Source organism: Macaca fascicularis, chromosome 16 (genome assembly GCF_037993035.2).
Source record: "Macaca fascicularis isolate 582-1 chromosome 16, T2T-MFA8v1.1".
NCBI lineage: Eukaryota > Metazoa > Chordata > Mammalia > Primates > Cercopithecidae > Macaca > Macaca fascicularis.
In genome coordinates this window covers 860,343-874,363 of record NC_088390.1, presented here as the reverse complement: position 1 = coordinate 874,363, position 14,021 = coordinate 860,343, and the positions used below count along the sequence as shown (strand labels likewise).

The 14,021-nt window shown below is 51.5% G+C and overlaps 2 protein-coding genes across 3 annotated transcripts; one reads left to right on the top strand and one right to left on the bottom strand.

The window, feature by feature from the left end:
* Positions 1 to 2,496: 2,496 nt before the first annotated feature.
* Positions 2,497 to 5,414, bottom strand: LOC102136388 (diazepam-binding inhibitor-like 5). Its single transcript, XM_065532222.2, has 2 exons — positions 5,382 to 5,414; positions 2,497 to 4,896 (listed from the first exon to the last, which is right to left on the bottom strand). The coding sequence occupies exon 2, from the start codon at positions 4,862 to 4,864 to the stop codon at positions 4,424 to 4,426; it is 441 nt and encodes a 146-aa protein (XP_065388294.1). The 5' UTR covers positions 4,865 to 4,896; positions 5,382 to 5,414; the 3' UTR covers positions 2,497 to 4,423.
* Positions 5,415 to 5,517: 103 nt separating this feature from the next.
* Positions 5,518 to 12,521, top strand: GEMIN4 (gem nuclear organelle associated protein 4). 2 transcript variants are annotated; one of them, XM_065532217.2, is made up of 3 exons: positions 5,518 to 5,606; positions 7,471 to 7,726; positions 9,105 to 12,521. In XM_065532217.2, exon 3 carries the CDS (start codon positions 9,128 to 9,130, stop codon positions 12,269 to 12,271), a length of 3,144 nt encoding a protein of 1,047 aa, XP_065388289.1. In that variant the 5' UTR covers positions 5,518 to 5,606; positions 7,471 to 7,726; positions 9,105 to 9,127; the 3' UTR covers positions 12,272 to 12,521. The 2 variants fall into 2 exon arrangements, with proteins under 2 accessions (XP_065388289.1, XP_005582470.1); XM_005582413.4 differs by lacking the exon at positions 7,471 to 7,726.
* Positions 12,522 to 14,021: the final 1,500 nt, after the last annotated feature.

Below are 14,021 nucleotides of genomic sequence, written 5' to 3'. Positions count from 1 at the left end.
CTTGAACTTCTGACCTCAGGTGATCAGCCTGCCTCGTCCTGTTGTGTTTTTTTCAAACATTTTATTCATCCTAAAGCCCTTGAGCCTACAACTTTGGCTTTTTATCAAGGAATCCAGAAGCTTGCTTCTGCACAGTTCAGCTAAGTAATTCTAAACCAAAAAACAGTAATTTTTAAAAATTATTATTTAGGCCAGGTGCAGTGGCTCATGCCTGTAATTCCAGCACTTTGGGAGGCTGAGGCAGGTGGATCACCTGAGGTTGGGAGCTCGAGACCAGCCTGACCAACATGGAGAAACCCCATCTCTACTAAAAGTACAAAATTAGATGGGAGCTCGAGACCAGCCTGACCAACATGGAGAAACCCCATCTCTACTAAAAATACAAAATTAGGTGTGGTGGCGCACGCCTGTAATCTCAGCTACTCAGGAGACCAAGGCAGGAGAATCCCTTGAACCCGGGAGGTGGAGGTTGTGGTGAGCCGAGATCACACCATTGCACTCCAGCCTGGGGAACAAGAGCAAGACTCCGTTTCAAAAATATATGTATATTATTTAGATATTCATTAGATCTGCAAAAACTAATTTTAAACTAAAGTTATTACTTTCCCACATCTGGGGGATGTGATCAATTAGAAAATGAGGATATAAGAAAGATAGCTTTGCCCAAGCTGGTGTTTTGTTTTTGGTTTTGAGACATTGCTCTGTCACCCAGGGTGGAATGCAGTGGCTTCATTATGGCTGTCTGCAGCCTTGACCTCTCAGGCTCAAGAGATCCTCCCACCTCAGCCTCCTGAATAGCTGGGACAACAGCCACGTGCTACCACACCCAGCTAATTGTTTGATTTTTTGTGGAGACACTCTCACTGTGTTGCTCGGGCTGCAAGCTGGTGTTTTAAACAGATGAAGCTGGAAAGTTCTTCAGCTTCTCCAGAGTTGTTTTTTTGAATTGTGGGGTTATGGAGCTTACATGTAAATACAAGTATACCTTGAGTTAAATCTCCAGAAAGATTTAGAATGGCCGTGTTGCCAGAGCTCTCCTAGTTAGCCTGCAGGAGTGTCTGAAGTCCATGTCTGTCTGACATGTTACCGGAATTAACCCAGGGATGTTCAGTGCTCCTTCATGTGACTTTCTGGCTATCTCACCTGCCACTCAGTGCCGCTGTGATTTAGCAGCCAGAGTTTTCCGGAGACCTCCAATGTGTCTGTTGAAATTCAGGGTAAGAGTTGAGAAGTTTCCCTGTTTGTTCTAAGAGGTCTTACCCTTACCTTAGGCGAAATCAATAGTAAATTTACTCTGACTTTAATGATCAATAAAGAAGTGCCCTTGCTTCATCCTCTTTATATAAAGCAATAGAGTCACATGGTTCAAAAATCAAGACAATATGAAAAGGTATTTTAAACCAGATAAGTGTCTGAGACAAGTCTTGCCCATTTAGAGGTTTATTTTGCCAAGGTTGAAGATGTGCCTGAGAAGGAGACGCAACCACAGATCTGTGGCCCACACTCTTTCCAAAGAAGATTTTTAGGGCTTTAGTATGTGGGATATGATGAGGTTTTTCTTCAAATAATCTGATCAATATTTTATTCTTTAATTCTTAGTACCCCCCATTTTTATCCTTTTTTCCTTTGTTAGATGCCCAGGCATGCCACAGTACCAAGTGTTATCAGTGCCAGCTCACATTCCTTTCCTTATTTGGAAAGAGAACTAACTTTCTAGCTCATTACAGACACCCCTTCCCCTTCCTTTCCACTTTCTTTCACGTGCCCACCCTATCTAAAAAAATCAAGTGTTTAGCCAAGTGGGATTAGTTTAGATTATACGACCCGACCCCGGCCAATGGAAAAAGGTACAGGGGCAGGACTTGTGTCAGGAATAAAGGCTCTTGTGCCCCTTTGTTCAGGTGTGCTCTCATGGCAACTGGCCAACGAGGCACCCCTCTGCACAGAAGTAAAATTGCTTTGCTAAGAATCCTTTGAGTGTTCAATTTCCTTAGGATTTTGAGCGTTATTCCTAACAAGTATTTAAAAGGGAAAGAGCAGGAAGGGAGAGAAGAGGGAAAGGAAAAATAAAGGAGGGTAGGTAGGGAGATAAGTGGTTACATTCTTGTGAGGCTTTGATTAGCGCTCACCAAATCTACATGTCATAGTGAAAGGAGGGGGTAGAGGAACAGTTATGCATTCAGCTCAGTGAATCTACATTTAGCGCTCACCAAATCTACGTCACAGTGAAAGGAGTGGGCAGAGGAACAGTTATGCATTCAGCTCAGTGAATCTACATTTAGCACTCACCAAATCTACATGTTACAGTGAAAGGAGTGGGCAGAGGAACAGTTATGCATTCAACTCAGTGAATCTACATTTAGCACTCACCAAATCTACATGTTACAGTGAAAGGAGCAGGCGGAGGAACAGTTATGCATTCAGCTCAGTGAATCTACATTTAGCGCTCACCAACTCTACATGTTACAGTGAAAGGAGTGGGCAGAGGAACAGTCATTTATGCATTCAGCTCAGTGAATCTACATTTAGTGCTCACCAAATCTATGTGTTACAGTGAAAGGAGCAGGCAGAGGAACAGTCAGTTATGCATTCAGCTCAGTAAATCTATATTTAGCGCTCACCAAATCTACATGTTACAGTGAAAGCAGCGGGCAGAGGAACAGTTAGGCATTCAGCTCAGTACATCTACGTTTTGTCTCAGGGCTGGTGAGGGATGGTTTCTGGTGTTGTCTTTGTCCCTTACCTATGAAGATAAGCTGTTAATTTATATTGTCGGGTGAGGGAGACCATCTGGGGAGATATGTGGCCTTCTGTCTTATAGCTTATCTGTTTAGGAACAAAAGGAAAAGTTTTTTGCATGTTCCATGACTCAATTTCCAAACTTAACTTTTCCCTTTGGCTTAGTGAATTTGGTCCCAAGATTTTATTTTCCTTTCACAGTATACCCCATGCCCATCAATCCCATTTTCCCTGCATCCTATAGGTAACCCCTTCGTAAGCAAATACAACTAGATACATCCTTATTTTCTCTCTTTTTAAAAACTTTATCTTACTGTTACTTTCTGCTATCCTAATTATGGCACATTTTTACTTTCTAGGTTCTGTGATTTACAGAGTGTTCTGGCTATATAGACAGCTTCTAAATTGTCACCACATTTTGGAACAAGATGTATTATTTTTACTATTTACATTTAACATGAATCATGATCCGAAGTGCACCAGAACGTCTTCATAACATTCACCAAAGAAGAGAGGGCAGCACTGCTCTTCTCCAGTGTAGCTCTCGCCTGGTCCAGTTACCAGAAATAGTTCTTTCATCGCTGTGATGTCCTGGGTGGGCTTCATTTTTTAGTAATGTACTTTGTCTATAACAACTTCCTGCAACTATGTGAACAGATCTTGAAGACACACAGTGAGGTCTGTTTCCTTTGTCCTCTTAAGTCTTTATGGTTGTTGCTTCTATTGTTTTATTGGTCCCAATGAGAACTGGAGCTGACCTGATGTCATGATCTGTGAAAAGAGTTTCTATTAAGGAAGAAGTACCAGGAAATCCCATATGCCACTGTAGACCTGCCTCTCTGGATACCATTCACTATTCCATACTCCAGCTGCCATGCACAATGGTTGTGCATTGAGGCCCCCGTGATCATTAACAGGAGTAGAAGCTGGGTTCAGACACTCTGGCACTTGCATAGGTCAAGGGCTGTGTTGTGCTCTTGCAGCAAATCCCACATAGACATCCATATGCATATTGTCCCACCAACATCCCCTAAGCAGAAACCAGGGTTAAGTACAGAACAGTCCCGAGAACATTTGGGTTGCCCAGCCTTAGGTGAGCCTTTCTGGGGCTGGGATTTTGACACCAATCTGCTCCATTGTTTCTCAGCTGCTGTGTTCTGACCCATCAATTGTTTCACCGCACTATCATCACGGAAAGCTTGGTCTCCCTCAAAACATGAACTTCGTAGGCCCTGTGTTCCAGTGGGGGCTTTTGGACTTTAGTGTTTAGGACAGAGTCCCGCTCCCCTCTGTGGTGTTGGGGTATTACTGAATCCGCCTTGAAGAGAAAAGGGGCTGGGGCCTCAGCCTCCCAAGAGGCCGTCACTGGAGAATGGTCTCCTGCCCTCAGATCTTGGGCGTTTCCACAGCACACTGTGCCCCTCTCTCCTGCCAAATACCTACATACGCTCTTGTAATAGGAGGGCTGGGAACTCCACCCAAAACCATACAAAAAGCCAGTCTGTGTATTTGGACGCCTCCCCAGCACTCAGTCACCGAGTTCCTCCAGTTCCTCTGTTCCAACAGCAGTCGGTCACTCTCACGCAGTTTAAGTGATTTATTGATGTCTCGGCTAAGCTTGCGACAGTTTCAGGACGTTTCAGCCATCAAGGTCTAAGAATCCCTTTCCATTCCCGAGGAGCCCTCAGCCAGCCTCCTCCTTCTTCACCTCCTCACTCTGGCCGCGTAGCCCCTCATGGCGTCCATCTTGGACACCCCTTTGTTCGCGCTCCATGCCGCCCACTTCCTTCTTCAGCTCCTCACTCTGGCCGCCTAGCTCCTCACGGCGTCCATCTTGGACACCCCTTTGTTCGCGCTCCCTACCCCCCACTTCCTTCTTCTTCAGCTCCTCCACTTTGGCCGCGTAGCTCCTCATGGCGTCCATCTTGGACACCCCTTTGTTCGCGCTCCAAGCCTCCCACTTGGCCCTGGCCTTCACGTCTGAGGCCGGAGGGGCGGGGATGCCGCAGTCGCCCTGGGTGGCCTGTTTGTAGAGGCCGTAGATCAGCAGCTTCTCCGGATCGCTCACAGGACCCTTCAGCTGCTTGAGGGCCGCGCGCGCCAGCTCGAACTCCACTTGGCACATGAGGGGGTGGAGGCGGTGCCTGGTGCTCGAAGCTGGAGGTGGAGAGTTGGAATGGCGGTTACTACTCGATCTCAGGGGGGAACGCAGGCGGGCACACGATGTTTGTGTTTTCTCAAGCACAGGCTGCAAGCTCGGGGTCCCGCGTACTGGCGCCACCCCACCACGTTTGGGCGCACACGGTGCATTTTCTGGGGAGGAACAGCCGTCAGAAGCGTCTAGGATCCGGGCCGCTGCTGTCTGAAGGGGGCGGCGCCGCGCGGCAGGAGCGCGTTGAGGGACTGTGTGGGGGGCGGACTGGACGCGTGGGAGTGGAAGCCTCGCGCGGTGCGGCCGCGCTGGGTAGTGGGCGGCCCGCGGGAGGCGCTCGGTGGCGGTGAGCTGTGTGCGGGGCACGCCCGGGGTTACCGGGTGAGGGTGAATGCGGGGCCGGGGACTCGTGAGCCGGACCCGCTGAGACCCCGGAAGCGGGCCCGGGCAGGGGACGGTGCGGAGGGGTCTGGGGAGCGACGCCTGGTACCTGAGGGTGGGTGGGAGGCCTCTGCCGGAAGGCGGCGCTGTGCGCTTGGCGCGCTCTTTCGTGAGGACTGCGCGTGCGCAGGGGAGACTGTGGGCGGGGCCTGAGCGCCGCCGCCGTGGCGCCTGCGCCGTCCATTGTGCTGTGCGTCCCGCGCCGCGTTCGCGTTCTTGGAGTAGAGGGGGCGTTAGCCCCGCTCGGCCGCCGGCGTCGCCGCCATGGACCTAGGTGGGTGTCGCGTCTCCTCAGCTCCGGGCTGCGTCTCGCGATGCGCCACCGGGACGGTGCCGCCCCGTCGCGTCTCCTCCTGCCGCGCACGCTTGCTTGGGCCCGGGCCAAAGCGTCCACCACGTCGGGGCGGGTCTGGGGGTCCCCGGGTGGCCTTGACGGGGGTGGTCCGGGTCCCGCTGCGCGTTGGGCCGTGTCTTGCCCACTCCGCGGGAAAACACCGAGCAGACGTAAAGTGAGAGCCCCTGGAAACGCCCGGGGCCCGGGGCTCGCGCACGTGCTTTGAGAAACGGGCTTTCTCCGAGCACCCCCGGGTGTCCCGGCGGCCTCATTTTCTGAACGGCAACTGCGTTCTTGAGCAAGCGTCTTAGGCTCCAAGTGTCTTACGCTCATCAGGTTTCCTCATCGACAGAGCTGGGGGAATGGCAGTGTGTCTCCCCACTGAGTGTTGGGCGACTTTTCATGGAGATCGCCGAGGTACAGTGTCCCGTGCAGGGCTGCGCGGGTCACACCGCGGTTGGGGCGGCTGTGTTCCTGAGGCGTCACTTTCTGAACCTGCGTGCGTCCTGATTCAGAATCTTGCAAGGTCTGGGAGAGGGGGAACCCTGGAACTAGGAGCTCCCTGCTAAGCCTCGACACAGGCTGCTAAGACCAGGAGGCTGTTCTGGGAGAGCTGGGGGTGAGGCACCCCGAGATGTGTCAGCAGTAGTAGGCTGGGGGGAAATGGTCTGTTCCCCGCCCCCAGAGAGCTCTTCAGGAGCGGTATGGCAGAACTCTTAGGGCTTGGAGCCCCTTAGCCGTAATTGCTTCCCAGCCCCACCACATCCAGGCGGGGGCACCCTCAGCAAATCGTTTCTGCGCCTCAGTGTCTTCTTCTCTAAAACCGGAATAATAGTCCTCAAAAGGTGGTTGTGAATCGAAGAGATCTTACATGTGCACCACCTAGCACCGTGCCTGGCATGGAGTAGGCGCATAATAAACCTTAGAAGCGGGCTCTGGTAAGCACTAGTTAACCATCCGTGATGAAGCACCGGAGTGTTTTCCAGCTAGTAACTGACTTACTACTTCAAACTGTGGGTACTTACTGCGCCTGGAAGGCAGGTGTTGAGGGCCAAACATCTGCTCAGCTAATCCAATAATGCAATAAAATAAAATTTACAGCGTCAGGAGGGACCATATTTTGGGACCCTGGGAGAGCCTCCTGAGCCAGAAAGAAGGGCCGTAACCCCCAGAGAGGTCCCCTCTGCAGCCTGACCTTCCCTGGGAGTCAGATTCAGCCACTGTGAGCTGAGATGGATTGCCTCCACAAGTGGGTTACATAGTGCTGAACCCTTGTCCTGCTGCTGCTCTCATAAATGGTGGGAAGGGTAAGATGGTCCTTAGTTTCCTGGAGTCAGCGTTTTCTCTGCTGGTGTCTGGCCTGGGAAAATGGGGAATATGAGCTCTCGTGGGCATGAGAGACTGAGGAAGGAGTAGCATCTCTCAATCCTAGGAGAGGGGAGAGGCCTCAGGAATGAGGAATAGGAAGCAGTATTTGTACCCTCGTTTTAGTTTCTAGGCCAAAGGAAACATGCCTGATAAAGGCCTACATCCTTTGATGTTTCTGAGCTGGGGGAGGCAAAGAATAGTGACAAGATTCTGGTCCTGCCAACTATGAAAAGGTTTGGGGAAACCAACATTTACTGAGTACCTAACTAGACTCTGTAACCCGATTCTTATTGTAGCTGTATTTATCTATCATAGCGTCCCGGAGAGATGGGGTCAGGAGATAGCAATACCAACCCACTAGAAAGGGCTTGACTGGTATATATCACATGATCCTCAAAGTTATAACATGAAGTCTGTATTATCCCCACATATGCAGAAGGAAGGCTTGGAGAAGCAACTTGACCAAGATTACATCCTTTTTTTTTTTTTTTTTGGAGATGGAGGGGGGTCTCATTATGTTACCCCAGCTAGTCTTGAACTCCTGGCCTCAAGGATCCACCTGCCTCAGCCCCGCCAAGTAGCTGGGATTACAAGTGCTAGCCACTGCACGTGGCCAGAATCACATTGTTTTTAAATGGCTGAGCTAGGATTTAAACCCATGTCTGATTAAACATCCCAAGATGCTTTCCATGGTAAGTCTGTGTCAATCGTTAGTTCCCTGAAGGAAGGCTTAATCTAGCACAGTATTTTCTGTATCTACTCCCTGGTTTCTCCCACAGAGCAGGGCCATGAGTAGCTTGTTTTTGACCAGAAGGAGCTGTGGGGTGGACTGTTTACCTGAAAGGTAGAAGAATGTTTGAGGCCTGTTCCCAAGGCAAGGTTGTAAAGGGTGAAGGCAGGGCTTGTCTGATTCCTTCTGTGCCCATTACTCCATGGCTGTGTGATTGCTCTGTGCCCATTACTCCATGGCTGTGTGATTGCTCTGTGCCCATTACTCTGTGGCTGTGTGATTGCTCTGTGCCCATTACTCTGTGGCTGTGTGATTGCTGTGTGCCCGTTACCCTGTGGCTGTCTGATTGTGTGCCCGTTACCCTGTGGCTGTGTGATTGCTTCTGTGCCCGTTACCCTGTGGCTGTATGACTGCTTCTGTGCCCATTACCCTGTGGCTGTGTGATTGCTGTGTGCCTGTTACCCTGTGGCTGTGTGATTGCTTCTGTGCCCGTTACTCTGTGGCTGTGTGATTGCTTCTGTGCCCGTTACCCTGTGGCTGTGTGATTGCTCTGTGCCCTTTACCCTGTGGCTGTATGACTGCTTCTGTGCCCATTACCCTGTGGCTGTGTGATTGCTTCTGTGCCCATTACCCTGTGGCTGTGTGATTGCTTCTGTGCCCATTACCCTGTGACTGTGTGATTGCTTGTGTGCCCATTACCCTGTGGCTGTGTGATTGCTTCTGTGCCCATTACCCTGTGACTGTGTGATTGCTTGTGTGCCCATTACCCTGTGGCTATGCCCCCTTCATCTGTCATGAGAAGCTCAGCTGTCATGTCCTGTGGTACATGCTCAGTGGCCCCTGTAGTTTGCCTTCCTGCTATTTCTAAACCCCTCTCCCCACATCCTCTGCTGGCCCACCCTTTGCTGGAGGGTCTGGCCTCAGCAGCCCAGCTTTTTCTTTTCACACACTTTTCCTGAAGGATCTCATTCACGTCTTGGTTCCAGTGATCCCTCTGGGCAGATAACTCTCAGAATCACATTTCCCAGCTGACTTCCCTCCTGAACTTCCACCCGGCATTTCCATTGCTGGAGGACGTCTGTCACACCTGTTCTGATTCTCCAGCATTCCCTATATGTGACGCCACCCGGTTCCCAGGCTGGAGAGCTCGGAAGCCATTCTGGATTCCTCGGCCAGGTCCTTCTGACTCCAGCTCTGCAGTGGCTCTTGTAGCCATCCCTTCTCCCCTTCCACTGATGTCATTTAAAACCCTTGTCATCTCTAACCATGACCACCTACTAACAGCAGTGGCCATCTGGAAACATTTTCACTACACTCTTATTTGGCTTGTCTACGTGCAGGGCCCTTGAACATCTGTGAAGAAATGACTATTCTGCATGGAGGCTTCTTGCTGGCCGAGCAGCTGTTCCGCCCCAAGGCACTGGCAGAATTGACAAAGTCTGACTGGGAACGTGTTGGACGCCCCATCGTGGAGGCCTTAAGGGAGATCTCCTCGGCCGCAGCACACTCCCAGCCCTTTGCCTGGAAGAAGAAAGCCCTGATTATCATCTGGGCCAAGGTTCTGCAGCCGCACCCCGTGACCCCCTCCGACACGGAGACACGGTGGCAGGAAGACCTGTTCTTCTCGGTGGGCAACATGATCCCCACCATCAACCACACTGTCCTTTTTGAGCTGCTCAAATCCCTGGAAGCTTCTGGACTCTTTATCCAGCTCCTGATGGCCCTGCCCACCACCATCCGCCATGCAGAACTAGAGCGTTTTCTGGAGCACGTGACCGTTGACACTTCTTCTGAAGACGTGGCCTTCTTCCTGGACGTCTGGTGGGAGATGATGAAGCACAAGGGTCACCTGCAGGACCCCCTGCTCTCCCAGTTTAGTGCAATGGCCCATAAGTACCTGCCTGCCTTAGATGAGTTCCCCCATCCTCCAAAGAGGCTTAGGTCAGACCCAGATGTGTGCCCCACCATGCCCCTGTTGTCCATGCTGCTCCGCGGGCTGACGCAGATCCAAAGTCAGATCCTGGGCCCGGGGAGAAGGTGCTGTGCGCTGGCCAACCTGGCCGACATGCTGACCGTGTTTGCGCTGATGGAGGACGACCCCCAGGAGGTGTCTGCAACCATGTATCTGGACAAACTGGCCACCGTGATCTCCGTGTGGAACTCGGACACCCAGAACCCCTACCACCAGCAGGCGCTGGCAGAGAAGGTGAAGGAGGCAGAACGGGATGTCAGCCTGACCTCACTGGCCAAACTCCCCAGTGAGACCATTTTCGTGGGCTGCGAGTTCCTGCACCGCCTGCTGCGGGAGTGGGGGGAGGAGCTGCAGGCCGTGCTCCGCAGCAGCCAGGGGACAAGTTATGACAGCTACAGGCTATGCGACAGTCTGACTTCCTTCAGCCAGAACGCAACGCTCTACCTGAACCGCACCAGCCTGTCCAAGGAGGAGAGGCAGGTGGTCTCTGAGCTGGCGGAGTGTGTCAGGGACTTCCTGAGGAAAACAAGCACGGTGGTGAAGAACAGGGCCTTGGAGGACATCACAGCTTCCATCGCCATGGCCGTCATCCAGCAGAAGATGGACCGTCATATGGAAGTGTGCCACATTTTTGCTTCTGAGAAGAAGTGGGCCTTCTCGGAGGAGTGGGTAGCCTGCCTGGGGAGTAACAGGGCCCTCTTCCGAGAGCCAGACTTGGTGTTGAGGCTGCTGGAAACAGTGATAGACGTCAGCACAACTGACAGGGCCGTCCCCGAGTCTCAGATCCGGCAGGTGATCCACCTGGTCCTGGAATGTTACGCAGACCTCTCCTTGCCAGATAAAAACAAAGTCCTTGCAGGTATCCTGCATTCCTGGGGGCGAAAGGGCCTCTCTGAAAAGTTGCTGGCTTATGTGGAAGGTTTTCAGGAAGACCTCAATACGACTTTTAACCAGCTCACTCAGAGTGCCTCCGAACAGGGCTTGGCGAAAGCTGTGGCCTCCGTGGCCCGCCTGATCATAGTGCACCCGGAAGTCACGGTGAAGAAAATGTGCAGCCTGGCTGTGGTCAATCTTGGCGCCCACAAGTTCCTGGCCCAGATTCTCACTGCCTTCCCTGCCCTTCGGTTCGTGGAAGAGCAGAGTCCCAATTCATCTGCCACATTCATGGTGTCATGCCTCAAAGAAACCGTCTGGATGAAGTTCTCTACACCCAAGGAAGAAAAGCAATTTTTAGAGCTCCTGAACTGCCTGATGCATCCCGTGAAGCCCCAGGGGATTCCAGTAGCTGCTCTTCTTGAGCCAGAGGAGGTGCTGAGGGAGTTTGTCCTGCCTTTCTTGAGGTTAGATGTTGAAGAAGTAGACCTCAGTCTGAAGATCTTCATCCAGACTCTAGAAGCAGACACGTGCCGAGAGGAGTACTGGCTCCAGACCTGCTCCCCGTTTCCACTCCTCTTCAGCTTGTGCCAGCTCTTGGATGGCTTCAGCAAATACTGGCAGCTCTCCAAGGAGAAGCGGTGCCTCTCTTTGGATAGGAAGGATCTGGCAATCCATATCCTGGAGCTTCTGTGTGAAATTGTATCAGCCAATGCCGAGACCTTCTCCCCGGACGCCTGGGTCAAGTCCCTGTCCTGGCTCCACCGCAAGTTAGAACAGCTGGACTGGACTGTGGGCCTGAGGCTGAAGAACTTCTTTGAGGGGCACTTCAAATGTGAAGTGCCAGCCACACTTTTTGAGATCTGTAAGCTTTCGGAAGATGAGTGGACCTCCCAGGCCCACCCAGGCTATGGAGCCGGCACGGGGCTCCTGGCCTGGATGGAGTGCTGCTGTGTCTCCAGTGGCATCTCAGAGAGGATGCTGTCTCTCTTGGTGGTGGACGTGGGCAATCCTGAGGAGGTCAGACTGTTCAGCAAAGGCTTTCTGGTGGCCCTGGTACAAGTCATGCCTTGGTGCAGCCCTCAGGAGTGGCAGCGCCTTCACCAGCTGACCAGGAGACTGCTGGAGAAGCAGCTTCTCCATGTCCCGTATAGCCTGGAATATATTCAGTTTGTTCCCCTGCTCAACCTGAAGCCGTTTGCCCAGGAGCTGCAACTCTCCGTACTCTTCCTGAGGACTTTCCAGTTTCTCTGCAGCCAGAGCTGTCATAATTGGCTTCCTCTGGAGGGCTGGAACCATGTGGTCAAACTCCTCTGTGGCAGTCTGACCCGCCTGCTGGACTCAGTCAGGCTGATACAGTCAGCTGGCCCTTGGGCCCAAGGACCAGAGCAGGACCTGACCCAGGAAGCCCTGTTCGTTTACACCCAGGTGTTCTGCCATGCTCTGCATATCATGGCCATGCTCCACCCGGAGGTCTGTGAGCCACTCTACGTTTTAGCCTTGGAAACCCTCACCTGCTATGAGACTCTGAGCAAGACCAACCCTTCTGTCAGCTCCTTGCTCCAGAGGGCGCACGAGCAGCGCTTCTTAAAGTCCATTGCTGAGGGCATCAGCCCGGAAGAACGGCGCCAAACCCTGTTGCAGAAGATGAACAGCTTCTGACCTGCGCGGGGAGCTGGGCCCCAACATGGCGGGTCTGCAGAAGATCAATAGCTTCTCACCTGCACAGGGGGAGCAGAAAAGCTGGGCCTCAACATGGCGGGTCTGCAGAGGCCAGACCCGAGCAGCCTGGACTTGACGGTTACGTGAAACTGTCCCCAAAAAGTCATGGCAATAATGGTGTACAGAAAATAGTTTGTTGGGTATTTATAACGTACAAACTATCATAAAAATTCTCCTCTTTTGCATCTCACTTTGTCTCTTCTAAGTCGGCCTCAGCAATAGCCCAGGATTAAGTATGCTCTGAAATTGGGTTTAGTGTCTTCAAGATCAAATGCAGCCAGGAGGAACATGTTCATAACTGGACTTTTCCATGCTAGATTTTGGCAAATAAGCCCAAAGTTGAAACCATGTGAGTGGAAAAAGCAGTACAGGGTACGTATAACCCCCTTCAAGAGTTATTTCGTCTTTTATTGTTTTTTCTTGAGGTATCTTGGAAAGGACAGCAGCTTGGAAAATAATCCAGTCCAGCCCTGGTTCTGCCTCTGGCCATGAGATTGCTGTGCCCGAGAGGCCTGCACAATTCTAAAGTGAGAGGATTGGAGGACCAAGATAAACTCAGCAGCGAGGGGCTAGGTTAATGACCTCAAGAAAATGGGTCCCCTCTGAATTGAGGAGTGTGTACAGTCTGTTGCTCAGGCTGGCTTTGAACCCCTGGCCTCAAGTGATCTCCCACCTCAGCCTCCTGAGTAGCTGGGACAATAAGCACTCCCACTCACCTCCCATACAGTCTTAACTCCATCTATTCAGTCACCCGCAAAGGGGCTACTGTGAAGACGAGACCTGGCAAACCCAGCGGAGATGTGCTGAATGGATGAGTCACATTAGCTTCTGCCTTAGGAGGGGCTGTCGAAGTTTGGATGAATGAATGGTTTGGATAAGGGAATGACGTGTGCAGGAATGTAAAAAATGAGTTTGGGCCGGGTGCATTGGCTCACACCTGTAATCCCAACACTGGGAGGCTGAGGTGGGAGGATCACTTGAGACCAGCCAACATATGAAGGCCCTGTCTCTTCAAAAAAAAAAAAAAACAAAAACAAAAATTAGCTGGGTGTGGTGACACACAACTGTAGTCCCAGCTACTCAGGAGGCTAAAGCAGGAGGATCACTTGATCCTGGGAGGTAGAGGCTGCAGTAAGCTGAGATCACACCACTGCATGCCAGCCTTGGTGACAGAGTGAGACCCTGTCTCAAAAAAAAAAAAAAATTGAGAGTGGGCTAGACATGGTCACTCACACCTATGATAATCCCAGTGCTTTGGGAGGCTGAGGCCCGAGGATCACTTGCCAGGAGCTTGAGACCAGCCTGGGCAACCGAGATAACCTGTCTCTACAAAAAGAAAAAAAAAAAAAATGAGTTTAAGGTGTTTGAGGTATGAGGAAACAGAATTGGCTAGGGAAATTTTTATTGTGTGAGATGAACAGGGGGAAAAGAGTATGTCCCATCACTACCTCCATATCCACACCCTCCTTCCCAGTGGGGCATCACTCAGGTTCTCTCCTCAGGTAAAGTAGGCTTGGCTCCTTGACCAATAATCGGGCTTCCACTCTCCCAATTCTTAGGAAGAAAGGGTCTCAAGTTACATGTGACCACTATATGCTTGAACTCTGGGAACCTTCAGTGTATTATTGGGACCATGAACCACACAAATAGGTTTGAGTAAGGTGTGAGCTAGACCTTTCTGGAGGCTGAC

Bases quoted from the DNA above. Each gene is read 5' to 3' on its own strand.
- LOC102136388 (XM_065532222.2), bottom strand. From the start codon at position 4,864: ATGTGCCAAGTGGAGTTCGAGCTGGCGCGCGCGGCCCTCAAGCAGCTG.